This window comes from Microcebus murinus, chromosome 17, assembly GCF_040939455.1.
Source record: "Microcebus murinus isolate Inina chromosome 17, M.murinus_Inina_mat1.0, whole genome shotgun sequence".
Lineage (NCBI taxonomy): Eukaryota > Metazoa > Chordata > Mammalia > Primates > Cheirogaleidae > Microcebus > Microcebus murinus.
Window position 1 is genome coordinate 35,635,067 of NC_134120.1, and position 16,926 is coordinate 35,651,992.

At 34.3% G+C, this 16,926-nt stretch overlaps 1 protein-coding gene across 5 annotated transcripts in view; it reads left to right on the forward strand.

Annotated features, from left to right (window-relative positions):
- The window catches only part of NOL4 (nucleolar protein 4), a 347,440-nt gene that overhangs the window by 98,495 nt on the left and 232,019 nt on the right, over positions 1-16,926 (forward strand). For all 5 annotated transcript variants that reach the window (XM_012782596.3, XM_075993566.1, XM_075993562.1 and 2 more), the window contains 2 exons: positions 10,149-10,260; positions 11,156-11,268. In XM_012782596.3, coding sequence (XP_012638050.1) covers positions 10,149-10,260; positions 11,156-11,268 — 225 coding nt within the window. The remainder of the gene's footprint in view (positions 1-10,148; positions 10,261-11,155; positions 11,269-16,926) is intronic.

A 16,926-nucleotide genomic window follows, 5' to 3' on the forward strand; every position in this document is an offset into this window, starting at 1 on the left:
GATGTCTTATATTTTATCTAGCAATTTTAATCCTATTTAAAAATCAATCCTAGATACTCCTAACTGGTCTAGATCACTGGCCTCATCTAGGTAAAAAGGCAAGGGTGGTTGATGAATGGGTGTGAAGATTGTAGACAATGATCAGATAAGGTAGAAAAAGCAAAAGTGGGCAGTAATAGGAACTGAAAATCGCACATTGGAGTAATAATAACAGCACCAGAGTCTTAGCAAAACAAGCAATACTACAGGCTTGATGATAACCCAAAGGAAACATGAGAATCCGCCACCACAGGGGAAGTTGATGAGTTTGGATTGATATGCATATATAGCAGCATATTGGTTTTGGTTTTGCAAATATCACTGAGGCATAGGAACCTGCTGGTCTTTACCAGATATTTAAAGGTCAGATAGATACAACATAGTGCAAAGTATTTCTGAAAAAATAGTTAGGGTTCCAAAACAAAAATGTTGAGGGCCATAATGAATGCAAATTTAGGCAGGCCAATATGTATAGCTTTTTGTCTCATTGATTGTGGCTGGGCATGAACTTTTCATTGAAGAGTTTCCATGTTGAGACCCAATCAAAGTATTTTTCAGAATCACTTCAAAATTAAACAGTTACCAACAGTGATTCTAAGAATGTAATATATCCAGGCACATTAGTACTGTAGAACCACATGGAGCAGTATTTAGGGATAATTATAGTGCCTATGCATTCAATGGATATTTGTTCGATAAATGTTTAGTTGAAAATGTCTTTGTCTTTGCAAGACTTTCAGTACACATCACTACAAATTTTCTCCTCTTTAGGAATACAAAGATGTACATTGCTAATCTTTTTTCATTCACAAAATAGGTAAAAGAGAACCAATGTAAATATGACAGCAAACCATTGTCTGGCTGGACCTTTCAATTTTGTAGCACATGTAGAAAAAAATATCAAAGCCATGGCTTTGTTTCAAATTATCATATCAGATTCCACTATGAGCCAAATATGACACTGCAAACTTTTTTTTAATGATTTACCCTTTTTATTTTACAAGCAATATATATTCATAGTAATGTAAAAATCTTAAAAATTGCCTCCAAATTTGCAGTAACCAGAGATAAAGATGACATTAACTTTGTTTAGGCTAATACAAATAAATTACTTTTTGCAAAAATGTCAGAATTCATGGTTTTCCTTACGTGCTGAGGTTTAGATTATTCCATGTCTCTGATTTTATCATATCTCTCCTCATACTTTCAGCAAAAGACCCCAGTCCAAGGCAGGTTTTGACCCTGTACCAGCCTATCTTTCCAGCCATTGCCAGCTATTACCCATACCTACTATGGTTCAGACTTTCATACTACCATAAGCTCCTAGAATCTTTTCCACCCCCTATTTGACCTTTTGGAAAACATCTATTTATCCTCCAACACTAGTTCAAATGTTACCTCCTCCATGAAGTCTGCCTAACTTTCTTTCCTATCACCATTCCTCTGGAACTCCCTGTTTCCTTGTCTGCATCTCTGTTGATCTTTTTTTAAATGTTAATTTTTAATTATTTTTACATAACAGTTGTCTATCTTTATAAGGTACAAGTGATGTTTTGATACAGGCATACAATGTAAATTAATCAAATCAGGGTAACTGGGGTATCCATCACCTCAGGCATTTATCATCTCTTTGTGTTAGAAATATTCCAATTCCACTCTTTTAGTTATTTTAAGGCATACTCTAACTTACTATTGCTTATGGTCACCTTGCTATACTATCAAATATTATTCATTCTATCTAACTGTCTATTTTTGCACCTATTAACTATTCTCACTTTATTATTTGTTTGTTCGTAAGCTTTTCTTTTAGTCCTAAATGTCTCCTTTGATATGTTTGCCAAGATATACCATGTGTAAAACAGATAAAGATAGAGAAACCCCTCTTGAATATTGCCAAGAAATTAGATTTTTTTTTTCTTTCCCTCGGAGGGTGTCTCTGTACTTTGGTTGTTCTGTCTTTGTGAATCAGTACATATGGGGCCTTTAATAAAATTTGGATTTATAGGCCCTGTTTAATTCTATTGTAATTTTGTTTTGAATAATAAATTTTATATAGCTTCATTATCCAGTTATATATATTACAGCTGGCTTGTGATAGAAATTATCTCAAATATAGTAAGACAAAAATTTTGCTAGCATATTATTTTTAATTTATTCTTTATACATTATCTCAAGAGTGTTTTTAAGAGAAAATTTCTAGAAGTTTGGCTCCAAAGGCAATTTTTCAATGTCTGTGCTGTGCGATACTTGGCAAAAGCTATGGTTTTCATAATTTTATTCCAGTCAAATAAAGATATTACTGCTATTCTCAATTAATTTTAAAAACAAAAGGTAGAGAAGGTTACTTTTAAAAACCAAAGTGATTATACCAATTTTTATTTGCTGTAAAGCTCAATATCTGAAAAGAAGCACATTATACCAAAGCATTGAGGTTACTTTTTCAAATTACTGATATTTAACAACATTCTTTTTTTAAAACACTAGTGAACTTAGTTCAAAATGATATGATTTTGGTTGATAAATCCTTTGATTAGTTTAGTTTGTTTGCTTCATAAAGTGAGAGTGCTCATGATTAGCCAATGTCATGAGATGTTTGTATTTTAACTCATGCATTAGAATCAAATATGAGGCCAAGAGTGGCTTCTCTGGTGGTGAATTTCTTCTAACACTTGTTAGAGTAGGAGACTGGGAGCCAGTTCAGACTGGGTGCAGGGGCTTGAAGGTTGGGTGCAGCTGTTAAAATAAGCCACCTTCAAGCAGAAACTAACTAGAAGGGCTAATGACTGCAGGCAAGAACTGGCCTTCGACTGGCTTGTCAGCTATCTCTGTCACCTTACATGAACTTTGGACAATTACAACATCATTTACATTGTATTTTTAAAATTTCTTCATCCTTGAAATCACCATGACAGTTCTGAGACAATCATATAACATATGAAAATGTAAGGGAGCCCAATTCTAGAAATTACTGCCCAAATTCTTAGTAAAAGCCAACCCCTTGGTCTTGAATATTCCTCCCCTCACTTTGTAAGACTACAAAAGATCTAAAACCACTTTTCTCAGTGTAGCTGCTCTCTTTCAAGCCTGCCCACTCTCTCTCCTGAAAGCGTACTTTTACTCTCAATAAAAAGTTGTCACTTGCTTGGCTTGTGTGGTGTGCCCCGAAATTCTTTTCCTAATGATCAGCAAGAACTTGGAAAAACCTCCACTCAGAGGTTGCTAATACAATTAGAAGTCTTGTCTCTTGAGAGTAGGCAGTTATTTACATTCCTCTCCTATATTCCATTAAAAGTGAAAGTCCCGTGCATTTAGTTCCTGGCTGTTATAATATTATGGGATTGTTGCAAAGCCATCATTTTAGCTATCAGCTTTGCTGAAACAGAACAGATGGTCTGTTAATTTCTTCCAGGTGGAGCTTTGTATTGTTACTGCAGAGTCTGACTCATTCTTGTGGAACTTTGTAACCTGAGACAAGGTACAGAGTGTTTGGCTGATCCTTGCATTTAGAAGGGTCACCTCAAACTGGTTAGAGCATTTTATACTTACAAAGAACCTCACACCAGGGAACATTATAAACATTTTAGAATAATTAACCTGTGCTGTGAGGTTAATATCCCAGCTCTTTATGGATTAAACAGTTTCTATCTTTCTAATGCTGATAACTAGGAGTGGCTATAAACCAGCGGTTAAAGTGATTGGCTCTGAAGCCACATTATCACCCGTGAGCCCTATCTCTTGTACTTGATTGGCAAAATACACAACCTTTCTGAAGCTAAGTTCCCTCATTTGTTAAACAGAAATCATAATGGTGGTGCTGGTAATCTATTTATGGGATTGTTGTGAGGAGTAAATGATAAAATCAGTATGAAATTTTGATGTATCATAATCCACTCATTAAACACTGAATTAGTGGAAAACAATCACACATAGATTGTTTAGGAAGCATTTTCTTCTGTTAACTTGGCTAAAGCAAGTAAGAGTCATCACATAAATAATGAGAATCTTAATTTTGAGAATTGTCAATTCTCTACCATTTCAGAAACCAGATAATTACATGTTTATGTACAAGCTGAATAAAGTTAGAGAGGCTTTATATTGAAAATGCTTAGAAATAAAACATAGTTGCAGTTAAAGAGGAAGGATGCTTGACATGTACTCACCAGCAAATTGGTTTCACTGATCAACATCTAAGTCCACATATAGGAATAACATTTATCAGGTATTGGGCAGGTGGGAGTGGGGGAGGCGATGGGTATGTTCATACATAATGAGTGTGATGCCTACTGTCTGAGGGATCGACATGCTTGAAGCTCTGACCCAAGGGGAGGGGGCAAGGGCAATATACGTAACCTTAACATTTGTACCCCCATAATATGCTGAAATTAAAAAAAAGAGGAAGGATGCTTGGGACTGAGAAAGGATAGCATGTGTCGAGTTCCCCATGTTGTAAAATTCTCTGTTAATCAGTTTTTCTCTGAATTTGCAATTTTTTATGACTTGAGTTAAGGAGATAAACTTTCGGCATGGAATTGTGTTATATAGTCAAACAGCAAAACAACTGTTTTACACTAAATTGTGGTGATTAATTAACTATTTCAATTTTTCTTTCTGTTACTTTAGATCCAAATTGGAAAGGTAGTTTATCTCTGAATTAAAAACTCTGATATTAAAAAAGTAAATGGAAGAAAACTTTAGGTATTACATATTATTGAATTGACAAGATGGGTTTTGCAAGTTAGTTTATAGTTGATTTTTAAATTCTTGTTCTTTTGGATAACTCACATTTTTACCTTAACTGCTCTGTACTAAGGAGAGGGTGAGTGGCACTCAGGTACTGCCAGAATTTGGCCTTATAGTTGTAGGATTTTTTGAAGTACTATTTCTTCTTTCTTCAGAATGGCAGGACATTGGCAAGGTAGATTGCTCATCCTCCTTTCAATTGTAATATTTGTCAGTGGACTTCTCAGAAATGTGGAAATGTGTATTGTCAATAGTTTGCTTTTAAAAAAAATCCCACAGAAGGAAGATCAGCAGCATGCCATATAAGACTTAGTCATTGTGCTTTCTTCAGGTGAATTATTTTATCACTAGATTACTAAAGTCATGCCATCTTTGCTCTGAAGGCCAATTTTATTTTTCAGTCCACCAAAAGATGCTGAAGTTCAGTTATTTTTATGTGGAACTATTACTATATATTTTAGATGGTAGAGGTAATTTCAACTTCTAATTTATGATAATTTGATTTATTAGTTTCTGTATTACTGATGAATTCTACTCCTAATGCACTTAAAATGTAATATTTGCACTGAAAACAGTATCAGTGTAGCTCCATACACAGATGAAGTAAGGCCTATAGAAGCGGTAGGCTATGAAAAAATTATTTTGTGCCACAAATCAATCACTCATGAGCATAGGATATCTTTCCATGTATTTGTGTCTTCAATTTCTTTCATCAATTTTTTTATAGTTTTCATTGTATCGATCTTTGTTTAAGATCTTAATTTAACCCCCTTGTTAAATTTATTCCTATTTTATTTTATTTTACTTTTGATACTATTTGAAATAAGATTATTTCTTAATTTCATTTTCGGATAGTTCATTATTGTATAGAAATGCAACTGAGATTTGTATATCCATCTTTATATTCTGTAAATTTACTGTATGTTCATTAGGTCTAACAGTGTTTTGGTGGAATCATTAAGGTTTTCTATTTATAAGATCAAGCCAATTGTAAACAAAGACAATTTTACTTCTTCCTTTCAAGTTTGGAGGGCTTATCTTTTTCTAGTGTTCTTGGCCTGACTAGAACTTCTAGTACCATATTGAATGAAAGTGGTGAGAGTGGACATCCTTGTCTTGTTCTTGATCTTAGAATAAAATTTTTCAGTTTTTCATCATTGAAGTCTATATTGCTGTTCAAGTCTGCTATAGTCTTATTTATTTTATGTCTGGATGATCTATCCCATGGTTGAAAATGGGTTATTAAAGTCACCAAGTATTATTACATTGCTTATAATTTTTAATAAAATTCTATTGTGTCAGATATAAATATAACAAGCCCTGATCTCTTTTGGTTACCATTTGCATGGAATATGTTCTTACATCCTTTCACTTCAGTCTATGACTGTCCTTATAGCTAAAGTGAGTCCCCTGTAGGCAGTATATAGTAGGATCTTGGTTTTTTGTTTGTTTGTTTGTTTTTTATCCATTCATCTACTCTCTAACTTTTAATTGGAGAATTTAATCCATTTGTACTTAAAGTAATTATTGATAAGTACGGACTTACTATTGCCATTTTGTTAATTCTTTTATGACTGTTCTGTAGTTCCTTTCTTCCTTTCTTACTCTCTTCCTTTTGATTTGGTGAAATTTTTGTTTTTGCAGGTTTTTAATTTCTTTCTCTTTATGCTTTGTGTATCTACTACAGGTTTTTTTTTTCTGTGTGGTTATCTTAGGGCTTAAATAAGCCATCACATAGTTATAACATGGTACTTTAAGTGATAATAACTTACCTTCAATTGGATATAAAAACAGGAACCTGGGGTATGGAAGGCAGGCCTGAGGGGTCCAACATGAAGTTTGAAATTGAGTGCTGTGCTGCATGGGTTTGAGGGGGCATCAACATGGGAGATGTAAAACTGTCATTCCTACCTTCTCATTGAGTCCTTCTCTTATTTCTATGTTCTACTCAGATGCTTTAATCTCTTACTTGGATTTTTTTATTCTTGTCAAGATATTTTTGTGCTTGGACAGTTGTTTAAATCCATGTTTCCATGAGGGTACAAGTGCTACAAACTCCTCTTCCACTATCTTGTTGACTCCTGAAAATCTTAGGACCCTTTTAAAGAGGACTGGGAGGAAAGATTCTGAATAAGTAAAAGGAATCATTTTTTCCTTTTCACCTCCATGGCAGAAAAAAATGTTGTTTCACAAATGAGTGTAAAAGATGTGAAAAGCCTACTTGAAGGGTCTCTCTTCCCCGTATCTAAGAAGACTCTGTGGTCTGAGGGCCTCACTGAACATGAGGTGGGGAAAGAAAAATTCAAAGGAAGTAGGATGGCTTGGCAGGTATCCCCATAAAGTAAATTCTGAACACCAAGAAAAGTATCTCCAAATAAATGCTTTTATCCTCACTATAACATAGAGTGACATGCCAAGTACTATGTCAGAACCACACCAGAGAGAAAAATATAAAATATTTATTAAAAAGTCTTTTCTAAGATATGAAGTGGGATTTTGTATTGTATCACACACATGTATACATGAACACAACATAGTTGTGACCATCATTTTGTAATTGTTCTTCAGAGTAAAGCTATAAAAGAAATGTGATATGATTAATAATAATTCCAAGAAAAATTGATTTGGAGCTAACTGATGCTAGGACAATCATAATATTGAGTCAGGTCAATGATAAATCTGCCTAGAAGGGATTTCTACATAGTCCTTTATTAGCATAGAGAAAAGAGCTGATTGTAGAGACCATCAGAACCATGGAAGCCAATGGAGTATCTTTTCAACTCCATCACTCACTTTCTTTTCAATGGAAGGTTTCTTTTTTATATAAGTAAAGATTTGATAGAAATCTTCTATGAAAACCAATGGTGTATTCTCCTTAAATCCTGCTTGTTAATCAGTCAGCCACATTATTTCCGATGGACTTTAACTCCTTGTGAGTTCAGATATAAAATATAAGGACTGGCCGGGTGCAGTGGCTCATGCCTGTAATCCTAGCACTCTGGGAGGCTGAGACGGGTGGATTGCTGGAGGTCAGGAGTTCGAAACCAGCCTGAGCAAGAGCAAGACCCCATCTCTACTATAAATAGAAAAAAAATTAATTGGCCAACTAATATATATAGAGAGACAAAATTAGCCGGGCATGGTGGTGCATGCCTGTAGTCCCAGCTACTCGGGAGGCTGAGGCAGAAGGATCACTTGAGCCCAGGAGTTTGAGGTTGCTGTGAGCTAGGCTGATGCCATGGCACTCAGCCTAGCTTGGGCAACAAAAGCGAGACTCTGTCTCAAAATAGATAAATAAATAAATAAAAGGACTGAGCATGCATGTAGACTTTTATTTATAAGTTATTGTAAAATAGGTTCTTGAGAGTCAGAAAATAATGATCAGTAAAAGTATTTGTTACCTTAGTGAAAAAGAGAAAAATAGGAATCAGATTCATATATGCAAATGTTTGTAATGTGTATATAGAAAGAGAGAGACAAGCCAGGTGCAGTGGCTCATGCATATAATTCCAGCACTTTGTGAGACTGAGGCAGGGTGTTTGCTTGAGGCCAGGAGTTTGAGATTAGCCTGGACAGCAGAGTGAGACACTGTCTCTACAAAAAATAAGAAAACATTAGCAGGGCATGGTATTGCATGCCTGTAATCCCAGCTGCTCAGGAGGCTAAGGCAGGAGAATCACCTGAGCCCAGGAGTTCCAGGCTGCAATGAGCTATGATCAAGTCAGTACACTTCAGCTTGGGTGACACAGGGAGACTCTGTCTCAATATAAAAAGAGAGAGAATGAATGAGAATTTAAATTGTGCATATATATATATTTCTTCAATAACTAATACAAAATATCTTGACAAAATACTTTATAATTTTTTCTCATTTTTCTCCCATAATGCCTACATAGATTGAAGTAGTAATTTTTTTTAAAATCTGGACATCTTAATTTATAAATAATAATCATATTTAAAATTCCAAATTTTATGTTTAAAATGCTAGGGGAGTTGAGTTTTAATTACCTACAAATGGATCATCCATGGCGGATTTTAACTGCAGGCCTAGTCGTCTTCTTCAGTGTTCTTATGGCTTCTTTTCTCTGGGAATCAGTGAGGTAGGCTTAGTGATGCAAACTGACTTTAATATTAAATTCAGAGGAAAATGAGCTTTACAATTGTGGATCTTAGTATATGGAGTTTCCTCAATTCTGTGCTCCCTCCCTCTGCACCGTGGACAGGCAAAAGTTGACTCCAACACCACTAAGGAAATTGGCACGCATTTACACTCAGTTATATACTGGGAGCATATTTTCCCTCTTTTTTTTTTTTTTTACCTATTTTAAATATATCAGTGTTCATAATGGGCATACATGCACCTGAGAATTCATCTGTGGCATTTATGTGTAACTTAGGACTCATTTTTCCTGTCACGTATCTCATGTTTCATGTACGATGTTAGTGCTGTGGTAGGAAACTAAAATCCTACATTAGTCTTCTTAGTAGCACTATTTGAGTCAGTGTCAGCTTTTATTTAGGGATATTTGACAATACATCAGTTACACTTCAGGGATTATTTGCTTTAATGAGTGAAATAACTTGGCTTTTGAAAAGGTGATATTTACAAAATCACTGTAATGGGAGTATTAATTTCTAGCTTGATTCTAGATCATGATTCTGAAAATAAAGCTCTGTATAGGGCATAGGAAAAGCCTGCTCTGATAATCAATGTGAGCTATTCTAGACATATATTATGAAAGATATATAACATAAAATAAAATAAATGAAGTCGAATAAATGAAAAAGGTAGCCTAAATGCATTTCCAGGTGTGTCATTTTCTGTGGAAGGGATGATTCACTGCAGTAAATATATGCATGAGTTCTGTTTGAATTTATCTTTTATTCGTTCTTAAATTATTTTGAAAAGCAATAATGAAGACATGATTATTATGCAAAATCCAAAGTTTATTGCTTCTATTTGGGGCTAAATTTTAAAATATATATGTAAAATTGGATAAAATTTTGATCTTGCTAGCAGTTAAGTTTAAAAAACAATGTTGGCAATGTTTAATCATAAGGAAAATTCACTAGGGTATCTGTACACTGTGCTTATTTTTCCTAAAAGAAATGCAGAAATATTAACAGATGCCCATCTAGATGTGGCTTTAATTCTTTCTCCACATGACATTATTGGCTATTACTAAGTGACATCTAATCAAGTTGGATAGATATTTCTTGAAATGATGCATGGTATGCAGTGCATGCTGTCATTGTGCTTCCTGCCATTATGGAATAACGTGTCTTATTTGGAAATACAATGATCATTTCTGTTAAATCACGCTCAGTCAGCTTATATAATAACAGCTATATTTTGTGAATCATTTCAGATTTCAGAGAGCTATGCCTTCCTACCACGAGAAGCGGTGACACGATTTCTAATGAGCTGCTCAGAGTGCCAGAAAAGAATGCATTTAAACCCAGATGGAACAGATCATAAAGGTAGCTGCAGTGTCAAATAGTGAGATTTAAAGTAATTTTATTCATAATGGCAATTTATATATCATATTTTTATAATAACGTGATAGACTAAGAGAGTTCAACAAGTCAGATCATCTCATTTATTCAAGTAGGAGGCAGTGAATTTTGAATATCCACTTACATAGTAATTCAGTGCCCATTCTTAGAAGAAAGACAGTTTCAACTGTGGCAAATGACATTTTTCCCTATAATAATGTTTTAATTTTCATTTATTATATGTATTTCATGGTGTTTTAGATATATTCAGCAAGAAAATTGGTTTCTACCAATGTCCTTTTAAATCTACCAATTCCTTGTCTCTAAAAATCATGAATAATGCACAATTACTTCACTAAAACTTTTCACATAAAAATTCTAATTTGGCTTTAGCTTTCATTAAAATTATCTAGATTATTTTCCTAAGTATGATTTCCTCTCAGAGATTATATTAATCTCAAAGATATATTTAGGCCAGCTCATTCCTGTGTGTTGTAGGATGTGTAGCCTGGCCAAAAAAAAAGGGCAAAATTCCTTTGACACTGAGAAAGTACATATAGAAAATAATTATGTAGCAAAAGAGAAAAATACAAATAATTGGGTTTAATCACCATATTGGTTTTATTCATTGTTACTCAGTATATTTAAAAGCTCCTTTGTATTCAGAAATAATTAATTTATCCATGCTGTTAATTTGCATCAATACACATTTGTAGAACCTTACCAGTTATTTTTTTCTACAATCCATCTGCAATGCTACCAAGCTTTTAAACATTTGGTATCTAGAATCCTATTTCAGTTTGGACAAAGTGGATCATTCTGAAATTACAGGTAGAGTGTAGTATCACTTTCATTACCCATTAAAAATGTTTTATTACAGATAATGGAAAACCTCCCACTTTGGTGACCAGCATGATTGACTACAACATGCCAATTACCATGGCCTATATGAAGCACATGAAACTGCAGCTGCTAAACTCACAGCAAGATGAGGTAAAATAAAAACATCTATGCTTTTATCACTTACAAATTGGAATGAAGTTAGATAACCATGAATATCATATTAGGCATGATGGAGTTTTAAAATCAGTAATTTATTGTCTAATGAATGAATGTCACCAGGGTTGCACAGATGGGGAAAGTGGGCAGAGATTCCTAATCCATGATACAAAGTCCCAGTCTTAACACATGTATCTCAGTGTAATGTGGAAATTTGTTCATTCTTGAGAAAGATTCATTTTCCTTAGTAGACCAACATTGAGCTAGCCTTGGCAAAGTGCTAATAAGTTCAGGGGAAAGAATTTCAGAGTAAAGTATCCCAAATAAATGAGCTTCCAAGGAAATTTAAGTGCTAAGGCTATTTTGCCTGGCAATAAGAAAAGTAGATTTAATAGGTGTTTCCAGTATAATAATTTCTCCACTATTCAATATGTTGAATGTATTTTAAAGTTATTTTTAAATTAACTGATATTCTGTATATTTGCTTGTTTACTTCTTTGCATTTTCTGAAGACAATTTGTGGTGATTCTTCTTAATTGGAGGTGTTTTGATGTTTCAAATTATTCTATTTAATTTGCATAATGAGAATATAGCAATGTGCTGGCATGTGTAAGATACTAAATGCATATTTGTCAAATATTCTTTAGAATTCTAGTTAGCTGTCCATTTTGGTTAAAGTGTCTCAAAAGCTGGGACTAAGTTATATATGTGCCCTTTTTATATTCTCCAAAAGACATAACAATAGCAGATATACAATAGGTGCTTAGTAAATTCTTGTTTACTAGATAATAGCCATTGATTAATAGAAACATTCACATTATCTATATTAGGAGCAGGTCCTCAGGCTAACAAATTCTCTCTTTGAAATTCCTCTGGAATAGGAAATGTGGTTAAATATTTAGTTTTCAAATATAGAATTATTTGCTAAGGAATCCTTAAATTCTTTTAAAATTACTTTGTTTAGCTAACTTTATTCATAAAACTCAAATCAAATTTTTAGTATTTTTTCTGTATTTGACCAGGATTAACCTCAAAGCTGTATTTATAAAATTGTTTGACTTTAACAGACTTATTCAGGGTAAACTCCATTAAAATAATCCATATTAATGCAGTGACAGTATCAGATAACATATTGCCAGATGGCTACACATAAATAATTGAATAAATAGTAATAAAAATCATTGGGTTAAAGATATCAAAGACAATTAAGAAAATATCAGTTTGTCCATCCCTGAGCAAGAAAAGAATTTATCTCCATGATTCATTATATAATGGAAAACATTTTAATGTCTCATATACTAGTTAGAGCTGTCAGATTATTTGTAGGGAGCTCATTTAGATGTTGATATGTTTATTTCTAGGCCAAAATGTAGGAAGATCCATTTTGTGCCAACAATGCAGCCCACATATGCTGATCCCTTCTGGCTTCTAAAAAATCATCATTATTTTACACAAAAGAAATTAGATCCTTTTACATTTATAACTAGATTAGGAAAATCACTTACATTTGAAAAGAAAACTAAATTGGATATATACTTCCTTAAAATATTTAGATGAATAACCAGTTAGATTATTTACAAAATTTTTAGAAAATTGAGATTATTTAAAATAAGAAAGAAGTTAAGTAAGGGAAGTCACATTAAAATGGAATTTAAGTGAAATATTCCTGTGTGATAAATTATATTTAAATTTGAATAAACATTAATCCAAACAACTCAACCAATATTTATTCAGTACCTTCCATGTACCTGGCACTCCTGGAGAAAGGCAGTGAATACATTGACAAAAATTCTGCTTTTCTGAAGCTTATCTTCTAGTGGGGGGAACATACATTAAAAAAAATAATGAATATAAGGATATAAGAAGATGCAAAATGCTATTAAGAGAAATAAAGAAGGCTAGGAATGTGGTCCCTTTAGAACTAGGGATCACAATTTTAAAAGGCTTCATTGGGAATGTATCATTTGAGCAGAAATGAGGGAATTGAAGTGTGTATATATGTAAGGGACATATACTGCTAGATTCTTGAGGCAGGTGCATGTTTGATAGCTATAGAAACAGCAATATAGCTAACATGGTTGGGGCAGAATGAACAAGGAAGAGAAATATAGGAGAGTTTAGAGAGAGAGTGGAAGTCCAGGTTATGTAGACCTTATATTTTAAGAACTTTGGATTTTACTCTGAGTAATATAGGGAAGGTTCTGAGCAGAGGAATCATGTGATGTGACATATATTTGGACATATCATGTGACCTGAGAACAGACTGAAGAGGAGAATGCAGAGATACCAGTAGAAACTTATTGCAGAAATCGATGTGGGTGAAGAGTTAACAAAATCCTTTCCCTTTCTGCATGATAATTTGGCCTTTGGGTAACGTTTAACTTTCCCCCTTAAAACTGATAAAATTGTTGGCAACTGTGTTACTAGGCATCATTGCTAATAGCCAAATGATCCCAATTGGTGAATGTCATCAGATGACTAGAAACACCTGGTAAGAATCTTCAGGTTTTTCTGAGTTGGTTGATTCTTACAATTGACATGTCCCTTGTGGTGAACTTAAAATCGTGAACCGTGGCATCATAAAAAATTTTTATCTATTTTGGGACATGGAGCTTCTTTGCCAACTTGCCTTATATGAATTCTCTTTTCTCACACCTGAACTATCACATGGAACGTTAACAAAAATATGTCTAGTTAACCTTGTGAGTTGCTACATGACCCCCTCTCCAGGAAGAGAAACACCTGATGCTGCCCCACTTGCAAACTGTTTTATTTACCTCAATCTTCTAGGTGAATTGAATGTTGAGGGTGGTCAATGGTAGGCTATGAGTATACATTTCAGTTGGATCTAACAGAAGCCCCTGAAGGATGTTTCAGGTATAGAAAAGATGAAGACTGTGGCTTGGGTCAGAAGGGTAGTAGTTAAGGTAGGAAAGAGAGATGAGATTATGAATATATTTTAAAATTTATTGATAGATTGAATGTGAGATGTGAAAGGAAGTCAAGAGCCAATGATGACTCCAATGTTTTTAATTTGAGCAAGCAGGGTAGAATTTCTATTAACTAGTATAGGAAAAATCTCTACCCAGTACATGTTTGAGGTATGATATTAGAAATTCAACTGTGAGCTCTTGATTAGAAATCCAAGTAGATTTGGGAGGTTTATTAAACATTCAAATAGATTTGTTAATTAGACAGTTGTTGTGTAGCATTAAGAGCAAAGAACTTAGCTGGAGATAAGACCAGGCATCGTAGGCAGGTAGTATATAAGAAGCCATGTGCCTGAAGGTATTATCAAGGTAGTGAGTTTAAATTGAGAAATGAAGCCAAAAGACCTCTACTTAGAAAATTCCAGTGTTATGACATCTGGAAGATAAGGAGGAACCAATAGAGAGTACTGAGAAAGAGTAGTCAGCATGTTAGCAGGAAAAATCAGGAAAGTTTGTGAACTGGAGGAAAAGTAAAGAAAGTTTTTTTAAGGAGTCTAGAGTAATAATATATTGTGTCAAATCAGCTTATAAGTTCATTAAAGAAAAGCCTGAAAATTAAATTTGTATTTAGCCTTGTCAAAGTCAATGGTATTCTTGACAAGAGCAATTTTTGTGGAGTGGTATGGATGAAAGCCTGATGTGAGTAGGTATAAGAGAGAATTGTAGGCAGAAAGGTCATTGGAAGAGTTTTGCTATGAAAGAGCAGAGAAATGGGTAGTAGCTAGAGAGAGAATGGGAACAGTAGGTGTTGATTATATTTATTTTTCTAATATCTGAGAAATGAGAGCATATTTTCACATTGATGAGAATAATACAGCAGAGGAAAATAAAGATGCAGGAAAGAGGATAGGAAAATTAGTGAAGCAATATCCTTGGCTTTAGTAGGGAGAACTTCCTATGCAAAGTTGAAAGTGTTGACTTTAGAATAGTGCACACACATGAGGGATCAGATCATGGTGGGTAGTTGGAAATGGTGGTGGAGGTGGTGGAAGTGCCTTTCTGTTTGCTTCTGCTTCCTCAGTGAAGAAAGAAGCAAGACTGAGAATGTTTGAGAAGGTATTCGAAGTTTGAGAAGAGAAGAGGATGTGAGAAGTAGAAATATAGACAGTGGAGAATGAATGGACCAGGAAAATGGGCTTCTCTTGAGTTTCATGGTCTTACATTTAAAGTGAAATCATCTAAATGACTGATCATTTACATATTCATCTATATAGGGGCATCAATAGAGTAAGGGGAATATTGGAATTATGTTTAGGGTCTTATCAAAAGAGTGGAGATGGTATACAAGGGCATGATTATAATGGCAAACCATGGAATGGAATTCTAGCTATGTTAAGAAGATGACAGGTCCTGAGAGAGATCAGAGAGACCAGGAGAAGTCAGTAAAAAAGGATTAAGATCAATGGGTTATAAATACTGGTGGGATGGAAATTTTATTGGAATTGGAAAACTAGAGCAAGTGATCTGGAAAATTTGAAATGCTATACAGAGAGTGGGAAGCTTTAAATCATTATGGAAGATTGTGGAAGATTTGAAGTTGTTGGAAATGGAATGCCAAGGTCAGACATGAGTCTGACATGAGAGTAAAAGGCTAAAGAAAGGTGGAGGTCAAGGTTATGGGAAAGAGATAATGAAAATGAGAGGTCAGGATGTTTCAAGAGATGCTGAAATCATCATGGATTGAAGCATGAGTAGTAGTAAAGTGTGTAGAACAGAGCCTGAACAAAACTCACAGTAAAGAGGACTGACCTGGAGATAAGCAGATGATTGTACTACATACAGTGTAGTCTTCTTTAGTGTGGATTTTGTTAACTATTTTGTAAATAGATCAATATATTTAAAAAAATAAAATCCTTGTGGAGTGATGGCAGGAACTCCATTTTATGCCCTAGATGCTTTATAAGTATCATCTAATTTTATACTTATAACTACCGACACATTTTTTTCATCTCCATTTTACAGATGAAGAAGCGAGGCTTTGAGCTAATAAAAGTTACCCTACTAATAAAGCTAGTATAAAGAAGATGAGATATTTGAACTTAGGTTTAACTGATCTCAGAGCCCAATGTCTTCTAATCTGCAGTACATCTGTTTAAATTATGAACTATCCACTTTTTCTAAACAGATTAATGTAAATAAAGTACTGTGGTATAGCCCAAGGGGGAAATGTAGCTGGTTTTCAGTTATTGCCGTGTACTACCCCCAAAACTTAGTAGAATTAATACAAAAATGATTTATAATTTCTTATTATTTTGTGGAATTAAGAATTCTGAAAAGATTCTGTGGGGGATTTCTTTTGTTACTCCTGGCATAAACTGGGATCACTTCCTCAGCTACATTTAACTGGTAGCCAGACTGGGCTGAATAGTCCAAGAAAACTTCACTTAAACATCTGGCTCCCTGATTCTCCTTTACATGATATCTTTCTCTGCATGGGGCTAGCTTGGTGGTCCTCACAGTGTGGTGATCTCAGGGTAGTCAGATTTCGTATATGGCAGGTGGCTTCCAAGACACAGGAAACAGAGGCTCCCGGTCAGCTGAGACTGACACAGCATCACTTCTGCCACATTCTATTGATCAAAGCAAACAACAAAGCCAGCTTTGTTTCAAGGAGGAGAGGACATAAATACTGCCTCTTGATCTGAGGAATGACATGTATGTA